This window comes from Channa argus, chromosome 3, assembly GCF_033026475.1.
Source record: "Channa argus isolate prfri chromosome 3, Channa argus male v1.0, whole genome shotgun sequence".
NCBI lineage: Eukaryota > Metazoa > Chordata > Actinopteri > Anabantiformes > Channidae > Channa > Channa argus.
In genome coordinates, this window is record NC_090199.1 from 14,216,966 (window position 1) to 14,235,287 (window position 18,322).

At 38.5% G+C, this 18,322-nt stretch overlaps 1 protein-coding gene and 1 long non-coding RNA gene across 2 annotated transcripts; both read left to right on the forward strand.

Moving 5' to 3' along the window:
- Positions 1 to 1,404: 1,404 nt before the first annotated feature.
- On the forward strand, positions 1,405 to 3,827 carry LOC137124242 (uncharacterized). The gene is made up of 4 exons (XR_010913930.1): positions 1,405 to 2,173; positions 2,597 to 2,700; positions 2,926 to 3,047; positions 3,459 to 3,827. It is a non-coding gene; the product is annotated as an uncharacterized lncRNA (long non-coding RNA).
- A 4,666-nt stretch (positions 3,828 to 8,493) lies between these two features.
- On the forward strand, positions 8,494 to 17,279 carry adra1d (adrenoceptor alpha 1D). Its single transcript, XM_067499312.1, has 2 exons — positions 8,494 to 9,518; positions 13,988 to 17,279. The coding sequence occupies exons 1-2, from the start codon at positions 8,561 to 8,563 to the stop codon at positions 14,533 to 14,535; spliced, it is 1,506 nt and encodes a 501-aa protein (XP_067355413.1). The 5' UTR covers positions 8,494 to 8,560; the 3' UTR covers positions 14,536 to 17,279.
- Positions 17,280 to 18,322: the final 1,043 nt, after the last annotated feature.

The window sequence follows — 18,322 nt, forward strand, 5'->3', positions numbered from 1 at the left end:
CAAATTAAATCAACCATGATTCAATGTTGTAATAACGTAAAAGATTAAAACTTTGAAGGAGCGGGTGTTCTTTTCAATACCTACTCTGTCTATATTTGCCTGCCCTGGTTTCTGTGGAAATGAAATAGAGGGAAACAGAGGAAACGGTCTAATCTGTTGATATTAATGACAGAGGTTAGTGCCGAGGCAAAAATTACTTCGGTGGCTTTTACCGCAATATATTTAATTATTAAATCCAAACAGCAGCCACCTTTGACGCAAAGCACTGTCATAACTGACGACAAAGATGCCAATATTCTTGTTCCCCAGCTAACATTTAAATTGACGTTCATCTCAGAACTGGTAAACCAGTGGTTTCTTGGTTTCCATACTGCACCGTAGACAAAACAACAATGAGCATAACTCAGTTTTCCAGACATCAGATGATAAAAAAATGTGCAAACCAAGAAGTCTTTCAGGAATTAATTTCTTTGTTGAGTAGTTAGTGACCCGGGGCAACATGACAGTGGTTGTAATTAGGTAGGAAGCATAATTCTAATCCTAGAGGAAGTGATTAAAGCATCAGACAGAAGTGTAATGGATGTAAATAGAAGATGATGTTGGAAATATTTTGAATATTAATTCCGTTATTGCACAGCCTATACCTTATTATTTTACACACACACACACAGCACATGTAGCGTGAGAAAGGAACCACAGGGTTCCTGTGTTGGGATGACACTGAGTACACAGAGCAGATCTCTGGAGAGTTGTTTCAGTAAACGCGGTCAGCTCATTTGGCTCATAATTGAGTGAGATTCACTCAGTGTCAGAAAGAGGCCAGCAGCAAACATCCAGATAAAATGTCTTGAGTGTTGTGGGATGTACAGTAAAGCCCAGTCTGTATAATGCATCTAATTGTTTCTTGTTTGTGAGAGGCAGAAAGGGACAGAGATTTGAACGGAGTCAGTCTGCAGTCTGAGGTAAGGACAGAATAACAACATCACAGCATGGATTTTAAATACCTAAAGTTGAGAACAGATTCCTTCTATCCTAAGGCCAGTTACTGGAAGTGATTCAGCCTCTTTATAAAGTGGAGTAGGTTGTCTAAAACTTCTGTTTTGTTTCCTTTCAAATCCTGTCCTCGCTCCCGGCTATGATTCAGAACATCTGACCTGATTCAGCAGCACGGCCCCTCAGGCCCACCTCACAAAGACTGTTAGTCAACCCAAGGTCTTAGCTGTACAAATTGCAAGAAAAGGCTTTTTGTCCTGTGGCAGTGTAAAGACAATGGTCTAATTAGCTGACGTTTTTTTTTTTTTTTTTTCGAGAACTGTTTGATCACATTTTTATTTTGCTCAGTTTTGTATTGACTGACCTTTATTCACACCACTTACAATCTCAGTTTTCACAGTATTTGCAGTTGTGAAAATCTGTGTGTGTCTGTTTGAGTGGGGGATTTCTCTCCATCTCTTATTGCAAATTAATGTTTCTTATTAAGCTGTCAATCAGTAAAAATTTTGTGTATGTGTGTGCGTGCATGTGTAGGAGCTGCCCCGCAGCTGCCCCTGCATCAGAAAGCCTTAACACTCACAGTCACTCTGCAAAAGGTGAGGCAAAGGTTTTTGTTGTGTTAAAGGAATTTAGATTTTTACCATGTTAATGTTGACAGCCCTATTCTTAAGACAATAGAAAAATATCTGAAATCACTGGCCTTATTCTTTAATATCACCCATAGTTACATTTCAATGTCAAGCAACCACTAGCTGACAAGATCAGTTTTTTCAGTAGCTGTTCAGGTTCAAGGGACAAATCCCATATTTTAATCTAAGCACACAAGTTGTATTTGTGTTTAAAGCTTTACACTGTCATAAAAGGGTCAGGTATTCTACACAGTGATATTTAACTGTTTCTTGTTGGTAGTGGGGTTTATTCAGGAAGCTGTCCTATGGGTCACATCAGAGGGTTAGTGTATAGACAAACAGCCAATATGGTCACTTAGTTTGGAGGACTTGTGAGTATACAGATATGGTTTCAGTTTTACATAGTTGCAATATACATATTTTATTATTGTCTGCAATTTGTGTAGAGAAGTGTGTTTCCTCTCTTTTTCCAATTGGACAGCAATTTTGGAAATCTGTCCCATTCTTGGAAAGAACTGGCTGTCTGAAACGCATGAGTCATCTTATCCCAGGTACTCCGACAATTTTGCAAGTTGCACAATACCCCAAGGGCACATGTGAAAAGTTCCACACTTGTTCATTAGCATTGTGCAGCCCACAGTTGTCTTTTTAGAAAAAGTAGCTTTTTCATTAAACATTAAAATGCAAAATTTGCATCATGTGAGACACCAAAGTCAACCTTAACAAGACAACACAAATAATGGTTTTCAGGAGAAAAATGCCATGCTGCATTATCCTTTCCCACAAATTTTCTTTCCTAAAATAAACTCAACACTTGACTCTGGGGGTCTTTATGCTTATGGCAGTTAGTTGTTAAGCTGGTGCTGCAATTTTCTCTTGTTATTTTGCCGTTTTGCTTTATTGTCTCCACATTTTTTTTTTTTATTGTTTGAATTGTTTGGCCCATTAGATTTATATTACATGGTCATTTCCAGAAAACAGGTGGCGTCCCCAGTGTTTTCCTGAGCATCAAGACGCAAGCCTGCTTTCCAGGAGAAAGATACCTCTGGTAGTAGCAGTGTGTGTACGGTAAGAAAAGGTAAGGTAATACTTGCTTTACCTCTTGAGGGGGAAAATTCGGGTGCCACAGCAGCAAAATAAAATTTACATTCAAAACAGCACAACAGAAACAATCTGGGATACTACAGAACAAAGAGCCTAATTGTTATAGTTAGTGAGACAGAGTTGTCAAAAGTTTTTTTGTTTCTCTTATCAGAATTAGTTTTTCTTGTTTTGTCACTTTCTTTTTTATTTGTTCCAGCAGTTCTCCTCCCCATTAGCTGAGGCTCTCCACCACTTCATTCCACCTCCATCTGTCTCTGACCCCTTTTGGTTTTCCGCTCCTCAGCTGGCACCTGATCCACATTCATTCAACTGTTCAAGTTTGTAAGGACCGCTTGTGTTTCTTGCTACTGTGTCTCCCTATGTTCCCGATCAGTACTCCTTCCTATTCCTTTCCATTCCCCAACCGGCACTCTTGTTATTCAAGGAGCATGTTAGTAGAGTTTGGCATCCTGTGACTGCTAGTCATCAGAATTTGTTAGTAGAGTTTGTGTAGTCTATACCTTGTCTTGTGAGCACCTCGTACAGAGGGATTTTTGTTTATATCTCTCCTACAGATTGTAGTGAGCGCTTTGTCTTCCAAATTATTTGTTATTTTACCTCCTACTTTCTGTAGTGCTATCTTTTCCTCAGCCCGTATGCTGGGTTTTAGTTACTAAGTTTCTTATTTAATAAAATTGTTTGAATGAACTCCTAGTCTTGTTGCTGACTCCTGCTTTCCCCTGTGTGTCTTAGTTGTCCAATGTCCAGTGACAGAAGAAAGATGGGACCTGTAGCGGCATTTCCTCATACACTGCAATGGAGCAGCTTTGTTACCCTAACCTCACCAGCTGGAAACCATCCAGTTACAGTGAGCTATGTCTGAGTCCATTGAGCCACAAATCTCAATCTGGTCCTTGATCAATGCAGATATTTTCTCTATTTAATCGAGAGATCTTCTCCAGTTACTTCAGTGATTCAATTCCACTCAGCTCCTGGTGATTAAACAAACCGAGAAATAACCCCCTGCCTTGAATTTGATTTGAAGTCTGTGTCTTCTTGTTCCTAATGTCATGACATAATTCTTCTCCATATTTATCCTGAAGATGGTCACATCTGTATTGTGACTCTCTAAAGGACATGTGAAACTGTGTAGCTTATTGCTAATTCTGAAAGCAAGCGATTTAGGCTCTCCTATGTGTGTGGCCTGCTACTCTGGTCTTTGTCAGGTCTACTGCCATGGGCTGTAGGACTCTTAGACAAACAGAATAATCTCATAACATGCCAATCCAAACTGACAATCATAATATGATTTGCATTCCACAGCTGCCATTACAACCAAAGCCTTATTTGACACGGTTTTCCAACGTATGAATTCAACATCATATAGAATGACAAACTACTATACATTTATCTTTTACACAGGTCACATGAAAATTCAAACATATAGCTACATATATTAAAAGTAAAGCATCTAGAATTTTGTGCAATGCAAAGAATTTTAAATAAAAACAAAAAGAAACAAAAAACAAATATACAAAGACTTGAATTCCCACTAAATGGAGTTAGCAAACTTCATAAAAGTACAAAGGTTAAAATATTGATGAACTTTCTGTTTTGCCAAAGCCAGAATGGACAGCATTCTCAGGATAAAAGGTGGTAATTATGTAATGTAGCCACAATGACACTCTTCTTTCACCCTTCTCCACCTGGAGATAGGTGTTATTTGTAATGGCATTAATTAAGCATTGCTAAAGTGTCGCAAATGCATCCATTTCCACAAAGCAGTGAATCCAGCTACTGTCTGATAGAGTGCTCTTTTATGGTACAGTTACAAGGTGCAAATCAACACTTTTGAATGCAAAGAGTGTGAGGAGCAGATAGTATTGCTGCTGGTTTACAATGAGACGTTAGTGCAAAAACTGATCATTGTTTGACCTTGTTGCAACTGTAGGATGGTGACAAAATATTCTCAGATAAAATGCATTGCAAGATGTATAGATTTTACATGGTGTGATTCTGTGTCCACACATGCTTGTCAATTTTTTTCCTGGATACAAAATATGGCAAACCAAAAAAAACCAAACAAACAAAAAAACAGTAAGAGATGTTTCTGACCGTTTGACCTTTTCAAACATTTGTGCCTTTGAACAGTTATGTATGAAGTGATATCAAAGCACGACATGACTTGTGACCAACTGAATCCCAGCGCTCTGCGGAGGACTGATAAGATGGCACACAGTCAAAGTCTAGGGCAGATTACCATACTGAGAGTCTGGGGGGAGAGAGATAGAAAACGGATGTGCCTAATGTGAGTGTGTGTGTAATGTGTAAATGTGCAAATATCTGGGTTAGAATCATAACAAATGGGAATCATACAAGTAGGCAACAGAATGCCCCACCTTCTCCTTCTTGTCATCCTGCAAAATCAAACCAGAGAGAAACAAATATCCACCTCAGAAGATGTTCCACTATTAACAAATGACTTGGCAAATGACTTGGGATAATTTTATTATTATTTATTAAGTATAGACAATAAGGCTGAGAATACATACTTGCTGAGAATGTACATATACACCACATTTTCACCAGAAATACCAAGTATTTTGACAGAGGTCAAAAGCTTCCAGGGTGACTGGAATGTAGCTGAAGAGGAGGCAGTGCAGCAAACAGACTTTTTTTTTGTATTTTATATTATGAATAAACATAGATAAGAGCAAAGTTTTAATGTGGTTCTGTGATTGAATTACTCCCTACTGTGTGAATTGGCTGCTATCTTTAATCTTTCATTTGTGGGTTAGAAATCCTAATCAGATTAGTAGTCCAGCATTTCTTTAAGTATTTTGAAGGACCTCAATGTTCTGGGCCAGTACATGTTCAGTAAACATATTTAATATTTGATTTCAATCTTTTTTTATGGATCAATGAATCAATACCCACTGGCAGTTTTATGGCCAATAAAATTCAAGTTTGTGGTGATAGTATATTTAACTTATTGACAACAAAAAATATCAAGATATGCACTTGGTTGCTGTTTAAGTTTTATAAAGTGTCTTTTTGTCAAGTGTAGGATTATTGTCCTGCCAAAGTGGGGCTTCCAGTCCAACACAGTTATCCAGGTATCAATGTAAAGCCTTTTAAACAAAGAAAAAACATTGTTTTACATTGGTGGATCATTTAAGACTACAATAGAGAATTATTACTTATAATGCCATAGCTACAATCAATTCCGTACATAAACATATCTTTGTAGGCTCTTTGCCATGAAAAACAAAACAATCTAGTCTGTAATATGTGGCTTTAAGTTGGCTCTGCATGACTGCAGATTTAGGCCTCTCGTAGGGAGGAGCAGGTGGGCTCAATGAGCTAGTAGATTTTTTTATAAATCCAATAATGAGGATGTGCTCTGACAGCTGAGCAGACTCACCGTGACTAGAAACAGAAGTGCTGCTGCCTGCAGCCGGAGCACTGACTCCATATTAGACCCACATTGCTAATATATCTTGTATGCGTTTTGGCCAAACTAGCAAATTAGTTGGTTTGATAGATGGGCAGTCTGTGTGTCCATTGCTCACTTGGTCCAAAGTGACATTTTGGGAATTGGTTGAGACATTTGTTGTTCCCTAAAGAAATAGAAATCATGTTAGTGATTGTCTGGCTCTTATCTAATGTCGCCAACAGGTACTGTAAAATCTGGACTCCTATAGCTCTTCAGTTCACGTCAAGATTCTTCAACTGATGATGCTAATGAGGGGATTCTTGTCTCTGACTCAACTGGACATTATTATGAATGTTTATTACTAAATGTTAGCTGTACAAGCTCTAAAGTATCCTGACTCTAAGGCTTTTAAAGAACTGATAAAAGTTGCGCTGATGCATATGAATGCAGCTTTTAAATTTCAGCCAAAGACACACCCGGCCGGCATCCAAAATCTAAAGCAGCACCAAAGTCTGACTCTTGCAAGAGAGTCACATCTCCAGACAGGGATCCAGGCTGCATGGTATGATGACTCAGACTTCAGTAAAGCCTTCACTTTATAGAGGACTTACTGTATATTAGCCCAAACCATGATCTTTACCTAAACCTAATGAAGTTGCTTTTGTGTCCACACTTAACGTTTTTTGACACCATTAATGGGTTAACGTATTTATTTTTTAACAACATTTTTACTGATTAGCTGTGGTGTTGTATTCAAGCTTAGAGACAAACAACCTGTATGGTCTGTAAAGTTGGTGGATGTGTTGGATCAACAAGGGTTACAACTGTTAAGCACTGCAGAGTGTGCAAGTATCAAATGGTAAAACATACAAAATGGCATAAAACATTAACTGGAAGTATGCACAGCTGTCTAGTGGTGCTGTTCTTGGGCTAAATGTTGCACTTTTTGCCACACTAGTCTTCCATTTTGTTTTCATCATTAGAGCCATGTGGAAAGAGGCTCTGATGATACAGCATGTATTTTAAAGAGGTTTATGCACCTTTTACACAATATACATTAAAAAACAACAACTGCAAAGAGGTTAACTGTTCCTGTCGGTGCTTAGCTGTCTTGTACGACAATGAAAATGAGTTATAATATCTAGCGGGATAAGATTTCAACCGTAAGTGAGGTCAAAAATAGGCTATGATGCTGGTAAATATACAAGGAAAACTAATGTTTACGGGAGACAAAGCTCAGGCAATTACATCAAATCATTCCAAATGAAACAGTAAGAGATGATTTACAACCCACCAAAGCAGGGGCCAATCTGAGCGATGTATGAATCAGCAGTCCAGTCTCAGCAGAAGAGTCCTCTGAGAGTCTGGCAAAGGATTCACATATTAAGGACAATATTAAATCAGCCCAGTTGGCAGACTATCTGTGATTACTTTTCGCTTTTAAATGTTTAGCTCATCATTTATACAGTTAGTGAAATGATAGAGATGTATGTCAAACACACTAGACATATCAGTAATTCAGCCTCATGGGTTGATGTTTTCCCATGCAGTTTGTCCGCTCTGTGACTCTGCCTCTTGACCTTTCCTCCCCTCCAGGCTCCCCGGTGGATTGTAGAGGCCTGTCCTTCTGCTTTAGCTACAAGGTCCAAGAATGGCAGCTGCAGTGTCACTGGGAAACTTCACAGCTTTGCCTATAGGCACTCCAGTAGTTAGAGCTGACCTGTTGGTGCCCGGTGGCTTTGGTTTCAGGTAGCTGATACGGAGGGTTATTATTATCTTTTGAATGATACAATTTTCATGATGTAATACGACATACGCATATACACAAAAAAACTAGGATATTTAACAAATGAAGGAAAACTGGTCATGAAAGATGAAGGTATGAAAGATGGCAGAGCCATTTCTATCAGTGCATCATATATAAATCGTGACCTGATTTAAAGTGATGCTCTTTTGTGGAGACTTGAACGCAACAGTAAATATGTGACGTGTGGGTGGAGCTGTAGGTTCAGACCTCCTGTTCCAGCTCTGACTTTGTGATCAGGGGCTCGTTACAAAGGATGCCGCCAGTGCAAAACCACCGTGTGGATGAAAATCACTGAAATGGACCTACATGTATTTATTTATTTATTTTTATTATTATCCATCTAAACCTATAATCTAAACCTCAGTTGTTTTTGAAAGGCGCTAAATGCTTTTCGTTTAAGCAGCATCATGCATACATTTGCCTGTAGTTATATGGACTTTTGGGCATAATTTTCATTTCTCTGACAGCCTTCGCTTTAGCATATTTTGACTGCGTGGACGCGCGCCTGGATCCCTGGCAGGGAAGGGAGCCTGAATTAAAACTGAAACACAATGGCTGAAACACTGCTGCCTTAGAAAACTTACACCAAAGTTGTCTTTATGGCGTTTAAAAATGACAGATTCTAACTTGCTTAACGAAAGCAAACATGGGATCTATTTTACTGACGCTTTCAATGGATCCGTTGTGGACCAGGCATTTCCCAACGGCAGCATCACGACATGCAGGAACTTCACTATGGACTCACAGGTTGTCGGGGTTGGGGTCTTTCTCTCCGTTTTTATTTTGGTTGCGATTGTTGGGAACATTTTGGTCATCCTGTCTGTGGTTTGCAATAAGCAATTACAGACTGTCACGAACTTCTTCATCGTCAACTTGGCCATGGCAGACCTGCTGCTAAGCATTATCGTGCTGCCCTTCTCTGCTTCTTTAGAGGTACTGGGATGTTGGGTGTTTGGTCGGCTTTTCTGTAACATCTGGGCAGCGGTGGATGTGCTCTGCTGCACCGCATCCATCCTCAGCCTCTGTATCATCTCCGTCGACCGCTACATAGGCGTAAAATATTGCCTCAAGTACCCAAGCATTATGACAGAGAAAAGGGCAGTAGCTATTTTAATCCTAGTTTGGCTGTCATCCACAGTCATCTCTGTCGGACCGCTCCTGGGATGGAAGGAACCGCCGCCTGTGGACGAAAGTATCTGTAGGATCACAGAGGAGCCGGGCTACGCGCTCTTCTCCTCTCTCTTCTCTTTCTACCTCCCGCTCATGGTCATACTCATCATGTACTTCAGGGTCTATGTGGTGGCCCGCAGAACTACTAAGAACCTGGAAGCGGGCGTCAAACGAGAGCGCAATAAGTCGATGGAAGTGGTCCTCCGGATCCACTGTCGCAGCGTGCTGGAGGACGCGCGTCCCAGCAGCTCAAAAGCCAGCAAAAACCACCCGTTTCGAAGTTCGCTATCAGTGCGGCTGATGAAGTTCTCCAGGGAGAAAAAGGCTGCGAAAACTCTCGCCATCGTTGTGGGGATGTTCATCCTCTGTTGGCTGCCTTTTTTCTTCATTCTGCCGATGGGTATGTCTTCTAACTTTACATTTGTGTTCCTGCGTAAAAATGTATTGTAGTGCGTAACGGAACCCTAGGGATCCCGTCTGATTCATGTCAAACCTGCAAGTATGCACACATTCATTTCTCTTTTAAAAAAATCCTGATAATTTCATATAGTGGTATGCGATTTTTTCAAAGCGATTCATTTATGTTTAATGTGGATAATTAACGTGGGTCACTTGGAGTCATTTAACTTTTTCAGTCAATGCAGTTCCTCCTCAAGACTGCGTAGATTTTCTGGCTGCAGGCATAAGAAGGTGAAAAAAAAAAAACCCTGTACAGTAAGTAGCAGTATCAGAAAATACATAATGACATGCTGGATTTCACCCGCTGTTTATTTTGGAAACTATCCCAGGAATTCAACAAAATGAAAATTCTTACAATGTTATAAACATAAATAGTTTCGGTCAGAAAAGGCCAACTGTGCGCTGTGACGATCCATGTGGCTTGTATTCATTCCTGTAATGTTTCTGAGAGCTGGCGAATATCACATTTTTGACTGGAGTCATAATAGACTGACATTCTTCAGTAATGAGCACTCTTAAACTCAGTGCTCGCACCACCTACAGACATCACAGCTGCTCACTTAAAATGCCACCTCCAGTGGGTTATCTGTCTGAATGAGTCTCACACAGAAATGTAAAGTAACGATGCATTGTAATAGCCTATTGGGGGTAGAGGGGTATTGAAATGTCACGGCAAAAACAACACATTAAAATGTGATCTGGAAGACCGAAAAACATAATATTGATTTCAGTGTAAGTTAACTGATTACAGTACAGAAAGACTGACAGAAATCAGATATAAAGAAATTGTCAGAAGCATAATGTTTCCCAATGGTTGAAAGGTGCTCAGTGGGGATGACCAGTGCAAGTAATTATTGCTTTACATAAGTCAAACTGAATACTGCAACATGCATATAAAGCTGCACTCTCACACACTCTGTGGCGTCTTCATGAATTTTCATTTTGCATATATTTCACATAATTGATTGTAAAAGCCCAAATGGCCAGCATCATATCAGGTATAGCACTCTCACAGCACTGTCATCCCTGCTGCACCTTAAAGTTTACAGAATTGAATTATTACAGCGAAGCCTGCAGGGGAGAGAGAGGGTGCAAGAAATGAAATGGGTGCTGCTAATCTACTTTATTGGATTAATGAGAGTGAAAAGGGCAAGTTTATTTAGATGTGGAGCTTTAAGTTTGATAGATACACCATCTTAATAGGACTAAAAAAAAATCTAAAGACCAGAGTCATGTTACATACTGTATACACGTGTATTTACATAATTAACATCAATATTATCAGATTAATTTGATGCTGTGATCAAACTACACAGACTGCTCTTGAGTAAGGTCATGACGATTTTCAAAATATAAAATAATAGGGAGAAGTTTCAAAGGGATTCATAATCATAGAGCATCACGTCCAATGTCATCAAAAGTTTCTATTTTTAATGAAGGTTTCCTGGTAGATTGTGGAGGCCTTTAATTTGCACGATAAAGAAGGTAAGGTCACCAGGACATGGCTATCATCTAAAATAATAGTCACTGCAGTTTTGGAATGGATTCAGTGAAGGTGAGAGTGAGAAAACTAGCAGCAATTTAAGATACACAGTGGAAACCATCTGCCCTGCTGCATCCCTTCAGACACACCGTCGTGCAATTTGAACCTGAACTCTGATCTCCAGTGAAGTTGTCTAAACATAAAAGCCCTGCAGAGATCAGCGCTGTGACACTGTTGTTTCAGGGATTCATCCCTATGGGGGGTTTGTTGGTTTGTTTCCAACATGTCTAATTGACGAGTCCTCTGCAATCACAGCCCACATTTTCTAGTCCTGTTTGTCCATACTTGGTCAGACGGACTTTGCAGAGACATCATTTATGAGTAACCTTTTGCTAAGAGGCAGATGTGTCCTTTTAGCATCTCTTATGCCAATCAGGTTCTTTCTCTGTGATGTAGCCTGACTCATCTGAAAGTCAGTGAGTGTGCCTTCATACCACTTGCTCATATTATTGTACCAGACTTATGTATATAGTTTTCCTTTGTGCTTCGCTTTCCTTATTGACCTGAATCCAACAAGTAAGTTATATATGGTTTGAGTCAAAAATATTTTCTGTGTGTAATCAGCTTTCTGTGATAGTCTGTATTTTTCTTATTGTCAAGATTTTGTTAAAATGCCGCCATCCAACAATGGCAAGTCGTGTCTGTGAGGCCAGAGCCTGAAATATATTTTTCTTCTGTGCATCAGCGCTCCACCGGTTTTATACACCCATTCACCATCCTGCTGCCGAAGCTATTCCCTTTCAGACCAAATCATATTTCCATATGCAGCTCCCATCAAATTCACCTCTTTGACACGTGATGTTTGCTAAAGTAAAGCCCATCTATTTAGTGCGTTAATTAGCACTATGGCTATTCTGATACCGCGATAACATGTCATTTGTTCACGTGTTACAATTGTGCAAGCTGTTGCTCACTCAGCTTCATCCTTGGTACAGGAACAGCAGGCATCAAATGCTGACCTTCACAAGGAACATTACATATCAAGATGATAATTCCTTTAGCTATATAACCCAGAACTGATCAGGATTCTGTCAGCTCACACAAAAGAGCAATCACAAAATTTTGTCTAGGAAATGGGACAGGTCCCCAGACTCCTCCACAGGCTTCAATAAGTATTCAAAGCATTTGTCCCTTAACATTATGAATTTTACCAGGATGTGAACTAATGTGGACTATAAATAAAAAAACAAAAAAAACAAAAAACAAACACCTCCTCATTAATAAGATATTGCTCTTTTCACAGATAAGAAGCAACAAACAAACAAGTGTGTTGTCATGTTATAGTGGTTGTCCGTTAGCATAGTGAGTCACAACTGGTCTACAGATAAGTTTTTTTTTGTTGTTTTTTTTTAAACAGGATGCTAAAATACAAAATTCTGTGCATTGGTAAAGAAAAAGTATAAAAGAGAAATTATTATTCAGATCTTGTGTCTGAGTAAATGGCACAAGACTCCTATTTGCATTTGTTAGTGTGCAGTATGTTGCTAGTAGTTGATGTCCAAACAGTAATTTCATATATTTTCAAAATTGCACCAACACAACTGAAAAGAAAATGGACTTTGGGGCCCATGCAGCGGAGGTTTGACATTAACACTGTGATATGTTGCCTCTGTATCCAGGGTCAATGCTGTGTTAAATCCAAGCCTGGGGAGACAAGAACAACTAGACAGCAATAGGAAACGGCAACATATCATAACAAACAAATTGTCATAGCTTATCAAATTACCATAGAAAGATAAAAGCATGAGCAAATAACTGAGAGCCTGGGTTCTTTGTGAGCTGCACAGAAAGCAATTTTCATTTAAAAAGAAAAAAACTCTTAACTCTGATTTTTTTATGTTCTTGCTTGTGCACCATTCTAAAGAGCAAGGGAGCGAAGGATAAGATCCCTGTTCGTACAGTATGTTTGACTGTGCAGCTGTTTGTCTCTTTACGAATGATTTTTCATGTTTTAGCTTAATGAATGTAAGTAAGGCTTTTTCGTCCTTTATGCTGCATCTTCCTAAAAACGGCTGATACTACTTGAAGCCTTTCCATAGCAGTGTGTTTTCAACATAAATGACAAAGACAGGGTTTGTATAAACACATGCCTGTGAATCAGTGGGGTAGAAATCATTACAGGTAGACATTTCAAGTCATCAGGTGCTGCAATGCTGACTTTTTAAAGTCTCAGACACCTAACAAGACAAGACTTATCTTTTCAAGAAAAGCCTATTGTACATGTGTATTCATGTTAGCCATCTGGTTAATATAAGACAAATGTGTGTCAATTAAAATCATTAATTATTTAAAAATCCTGTTCTATTTGAGCAGTGGGCCCTGAGGTTAAAGCCTTTTAAATACGTGCCCCATTAGTAAGCGCACAAAATGTCAGAACCTCCATTGTTCCTATTAAAAAACAGCTCCTGCTACACAATAAATCATTACAAAAACGATCCGACTGTCAGAGGGCTGGAAAATGTATATACACAGCATTATGTAGCTGTGCACACACTCATGCATTGTTTGCAGCATCTCAAGGAGTCAAACAGCAGGAGGACGTCTCCATGTTTACCTGTGTCGTTTCTAAAAAGATTGCACTATTTTCTCCAATGCGATTAATGTTATTATTTTAAGTTTAAAATGATAAAATGGCAGACGTCAGCAGCCAAAAGTCAAAATATGATATTTAGCATATGAAAAGAGATAATGTTTGGAAATCTAAATTCTCTAATTGTACCTACATTGTGCTTCAGATGTTGGCATAGGGAATTTAATATTGTTATACTGTTCTTGGATTTTGGAAAAAAAAATAGCCTGTAGTTTCTTTATGCATACAAATAGTTTTTTTATTAACACATCTTTCTGATGACTCCGTCTCTTTCTAGGTTCCTTCTTCCCAGCTTTGAAACCATCTGAAAATGTGTTCAAAGTGGTCTTTTGGCTGGGCTACTTCAACAGCTGCATCAACCCAATGATCTACCCCTGCTCCAGCAAAGAGTTCCAGCGGGCTTTCACTCGACTCCTCAGGTGCCAGTGTCACCAAAGACGAAGGGTTCTGCGTCGCTTCTATGACCAGAGGTGGCGGACAGCCGTCAAGGGAATGAAGGATCAGAGGGGAGACATTAAGCCCGGCTGCCCGGTCCATGAATCCTGTGGCAGCTCTTTCTTACACGGGAGGAAAGGCCGCTCGTTAGGTTTCAATAGATGGAGTCTATTCCCACCCCTGGAAAAGTCCTCCTTTCAGCTCAAAGAAAAAGTGAACAATCTGTCAAATAAAATTAAGGGAGGGACAGGAAAAGGAGCAACACCTGCAGTGGGCCGGATTGATATAGTAGACACAGTCTCAATGGGGATTTACAACTCCTGTGAGGAGAGCAGTTATCAGCTCTATGAGCTGGCAGACTGCTATGGTCTGAAAGAGACCGACATTTAAAGAGCCTCTCCGGAGAATATTTGATTTATTTTCAAAGGGCCATATTGGACCAACATGCATGAGAGACTGTGATAGAATGCATTTTGTGTGATAATCAAAGCTTGATTAAAGCTAGCATGACTGCAGCACAAACAGGACTAAAACACCTTCTGAACCCTATGTGACCTTTATGTTTATTTGAACAATGATTCATGTGAACGGCGTAAGGCCATGACTTAGAAACAGGCACAAAAGTAACTTTTTTGGACTTGGACTAATTTTACTGCTGTGACTTAAAATCACCATTCATCAACTTTACACAGCCCAGAGTTGATCGCTGTAGTTTTTCTGTTAAGACATTTTACAGCGATATTAAGACAGTGATATTTTTACACTGTTACACGATTTCTTTAAAATTTCATAACTTTTATTGTGTGACGGCTTCCACAAATGGTCAGTGCTTTTAAAAGTAAACACACGTATAACTAATGGATTAAAAAATGTTTTGAAGCTCTAAGAGTAAAGTTAGAGTCACAAATGCATTTTTCATTGTTGCCACAAAGTGTGGATTTACATACATATAAAATGACTCTTCATCCACCATGCTTCCTGTTTGACAAAGCTTTGTAAGGATAAGACTAAGAATAAAAATGGTGCACAGCATTTATTCTCAAAGTTGCATTGTAAGTTCACTTGGTTGAGATATACGTATGTACACTTGTAAAAATCCATGAGTCTACTTGGTCAACCCTGCCAAGTGAGTTCTAATGTGAAATGAAGGCTTTTTTGGTATTTTCTGGTGTAATGTTTGTTTATGTCAGATTAAACGGCAAATAAAGAGAACAAATGCTTGTTTTTCAGCTTAGTAACACAAAAGGCGTTTGTGAAAAATTTTTATACATCTACCCCATCCAGCAGATGTCACTGTTGTCTCAGTTGTTTTGCCTCATTAGCTTTGCCATACATGTACCTGTTAGTCAAGGTGTTTTTTTTTACCTACAGGAAAGTCAACCAGCAGACTTTATTTATTCATTTGCAATGTAATTAGTAATAAGTTCTAAAACAGTCCAGAAAGAAATCTATACATTGAGAAAGAAGAAGATGAAAGAAAAAGAAACAGTTCTCATATTTGAAGAATGAATGAAAGAATGAAAACACTAAGCAGACAAAAACACAACTGCCATCATTAGGTATTAAGATAGACATTTCATTACCAGCAATTATGTACTTTCCACATGACATAAAAGAATAGAATATACATAAATTAGACTACTGCCCTTTCTCTTATTTTCTTTAACAAATTCCCTCTGAAACATGTTTCAATTTTAAATTCCCTTAGTTCACTAAAACAACAGTACAACTCCATCAAAGCTATTTTTAACTCAAATGATAAAGGTCACTGGTTCTAGTTGTAATGTGTTTGTAATATTCCCCAGTTTGTAGTGTCACACAGCAAAAGAACAAATCAAAGAGGCAGGCAGTGCCTTGACTCCTAAATATGTACCAACCATACTGGTGCTGGTTTCATAGATTTAGTGTTTGACTGTGGCTTCAAGCTAAGAAACAAGTTACAGGTAAACATTCAACACTTGCACAGAGTTGTCTGGTTCTTGATTATCTGGCGTAAGACAAATTTGCTATGCACTGTGGGTACTAGGTATTTACAATAAGAGTCTTGGAGGACAGAGTTGAATAATAACAGAATTAATTATACTTTTAAAGGAAAATATCTTTCTACTCTCATTGCTCACACTATTGCAATGTTAAATTCAGGGATGTTTTGTCACTGCATCCTTTTAAAAAGGTATGTTGTGATGATTGTGAGGGCACATCTCAAATGCATTCAATCATCCACCATTTGAAATTCTATCTCAACAGCGTCAGGTTTGCTGTTATTTTCTGGGTGGCTGAACTGGTTGTAGTGTTTTGTCTAAAAATCTCTTTGTGAAAAAATTCAAAACACTGCTGTCACTTTTCTATTTATACACCAAGACTTCATCTAGCAAGAATGCTTAGAAAAGTATTCTGTCTTACGATTACATACTAACCACTGCTTTTTTTTTTCTTTTTTTTTTTATCACAACAAGAGTAGATGGCTTGGTGGGGGAAAGTAAAACTTAATAGTTAGAGCCAAATCCGAGCATGCTTAGCTCTGACAGACTCATTGCAGTTTATTTGTCCTTTTTAACAGTTTTTACGTTAGTTCTGTTCGCCTATTTGTTGGAGAGGGGATTACATTAAAACAAATAAAAGCCACCAGTTTGACCGACACATCTCCTGCCTACATTTTTTGAAAAGCCGCAGTCCAGCAGGTGTATTGGACAATACGGCTTTGATCTTGACCAAGGCTTCTTGGCACTCACAGCTAAATGCTGTGAGTGGCACTTGACAGTCAAATAACACTAAATATGCATTAATACAAGGAAGATCATCTTTTCAGATTTCAGGAATATTTTGGACTCAAATCATATGCAGCTTTAAACATCTATACAGCAAAAGTGCAATTTCCAGGGCTACAGTACTGTGCATGAGGATATTTATGACTCATGTCAATTCACTAAACAACAATTTTACTCTTCTAACAGACCTGAGTCTGCCCAAACCTGTAACCTCTTTATCAACAGCTCCCTCACTTCCCCCACGAACTGACAAGAAAGTCTTAGGCAAAGAACATGTAGCTATAGTAACATTAGAAAACCAGACAGTACCAGACAGTGAAATTATGTAGATTGCCAATACAAATAGAACGAAAGCTGGAAGCAAATTTATGCTTTGCCTTTCATTTTATTTGTCTTTTCTTAAACACTTTCCTTCAATTGTGTGCATTCATACTTTTTTGTATCCTTTCATTATTCCACAAGCCCTTAAAAACCTTGTTTCCTGTTAGGGTAAGATGGATGTTCAGAGTTTTTGATCTTCTAGAAAGAATCCCACATTTTGTGATATTTCGATGATGATGGCTCTATGACACTTTTTACTGTTAAAAGAATAATCAATAAATCACATTTAAAGTTAATGGTTGCTGCTTCACCAAAATAAAGAGAATTTACTCTCACTCCAACTTAGAGAATTAATAGTGTGTATACTGACAGAGACTGAGATACGTTAGATCTAAAATCGTTTGATAACAGTAGTACGAAGCGTTTTCAATCATGGTCTGTTTTTTTGTTTTTGTTATCTGAAAAAACAAAAACATCTTAGCTATTAATACAATAAAAGTACATTTCAATGGAATTAACATATCAACTTTGGCATTTAATCATAATAAATAGGAAGATAAAAATCTTTATAGAGTATGTTATACAGTAAATGACCTCAGATTAAAAAAAAAATAATAAAAAAACACACTCACTTTTGTCCCCATTAAATATTGATGTTGCATGTTCAAATTAGGCCTCACACATCTTCCAAAACCTTACCATTTTCCTCTCTTAGGCACAGTTTGGTTCTCCTCCTCACTGGTTTGTTGGTGAATGGAAAAAGGCAAAGCTTTTTTTAGCTGTAGCAATTTCTAGGCTCTATTTTTAGTTCTGTTTTGAGTGAAGACATACACCTGTGACAGAGATTTAAATTATTCTACTTCCAGATGGAGCCATCTGTGTGCTTCGTACAAGAGAATACAGCTCGGCCTGGTGATGACTGGGAGGTAATTGTCAATCTAGTCCAATTATTCCTCTAGGTCAGAGCCACTTTCTGGTTGGATTTTCATATAACACCAGCGACACATTTTCTTACACTAGGTACAGTAACTGTGCCTCTAAACCCAGACCAACACATGGAAGTTATCCAATTCTAATTTACTAGAACA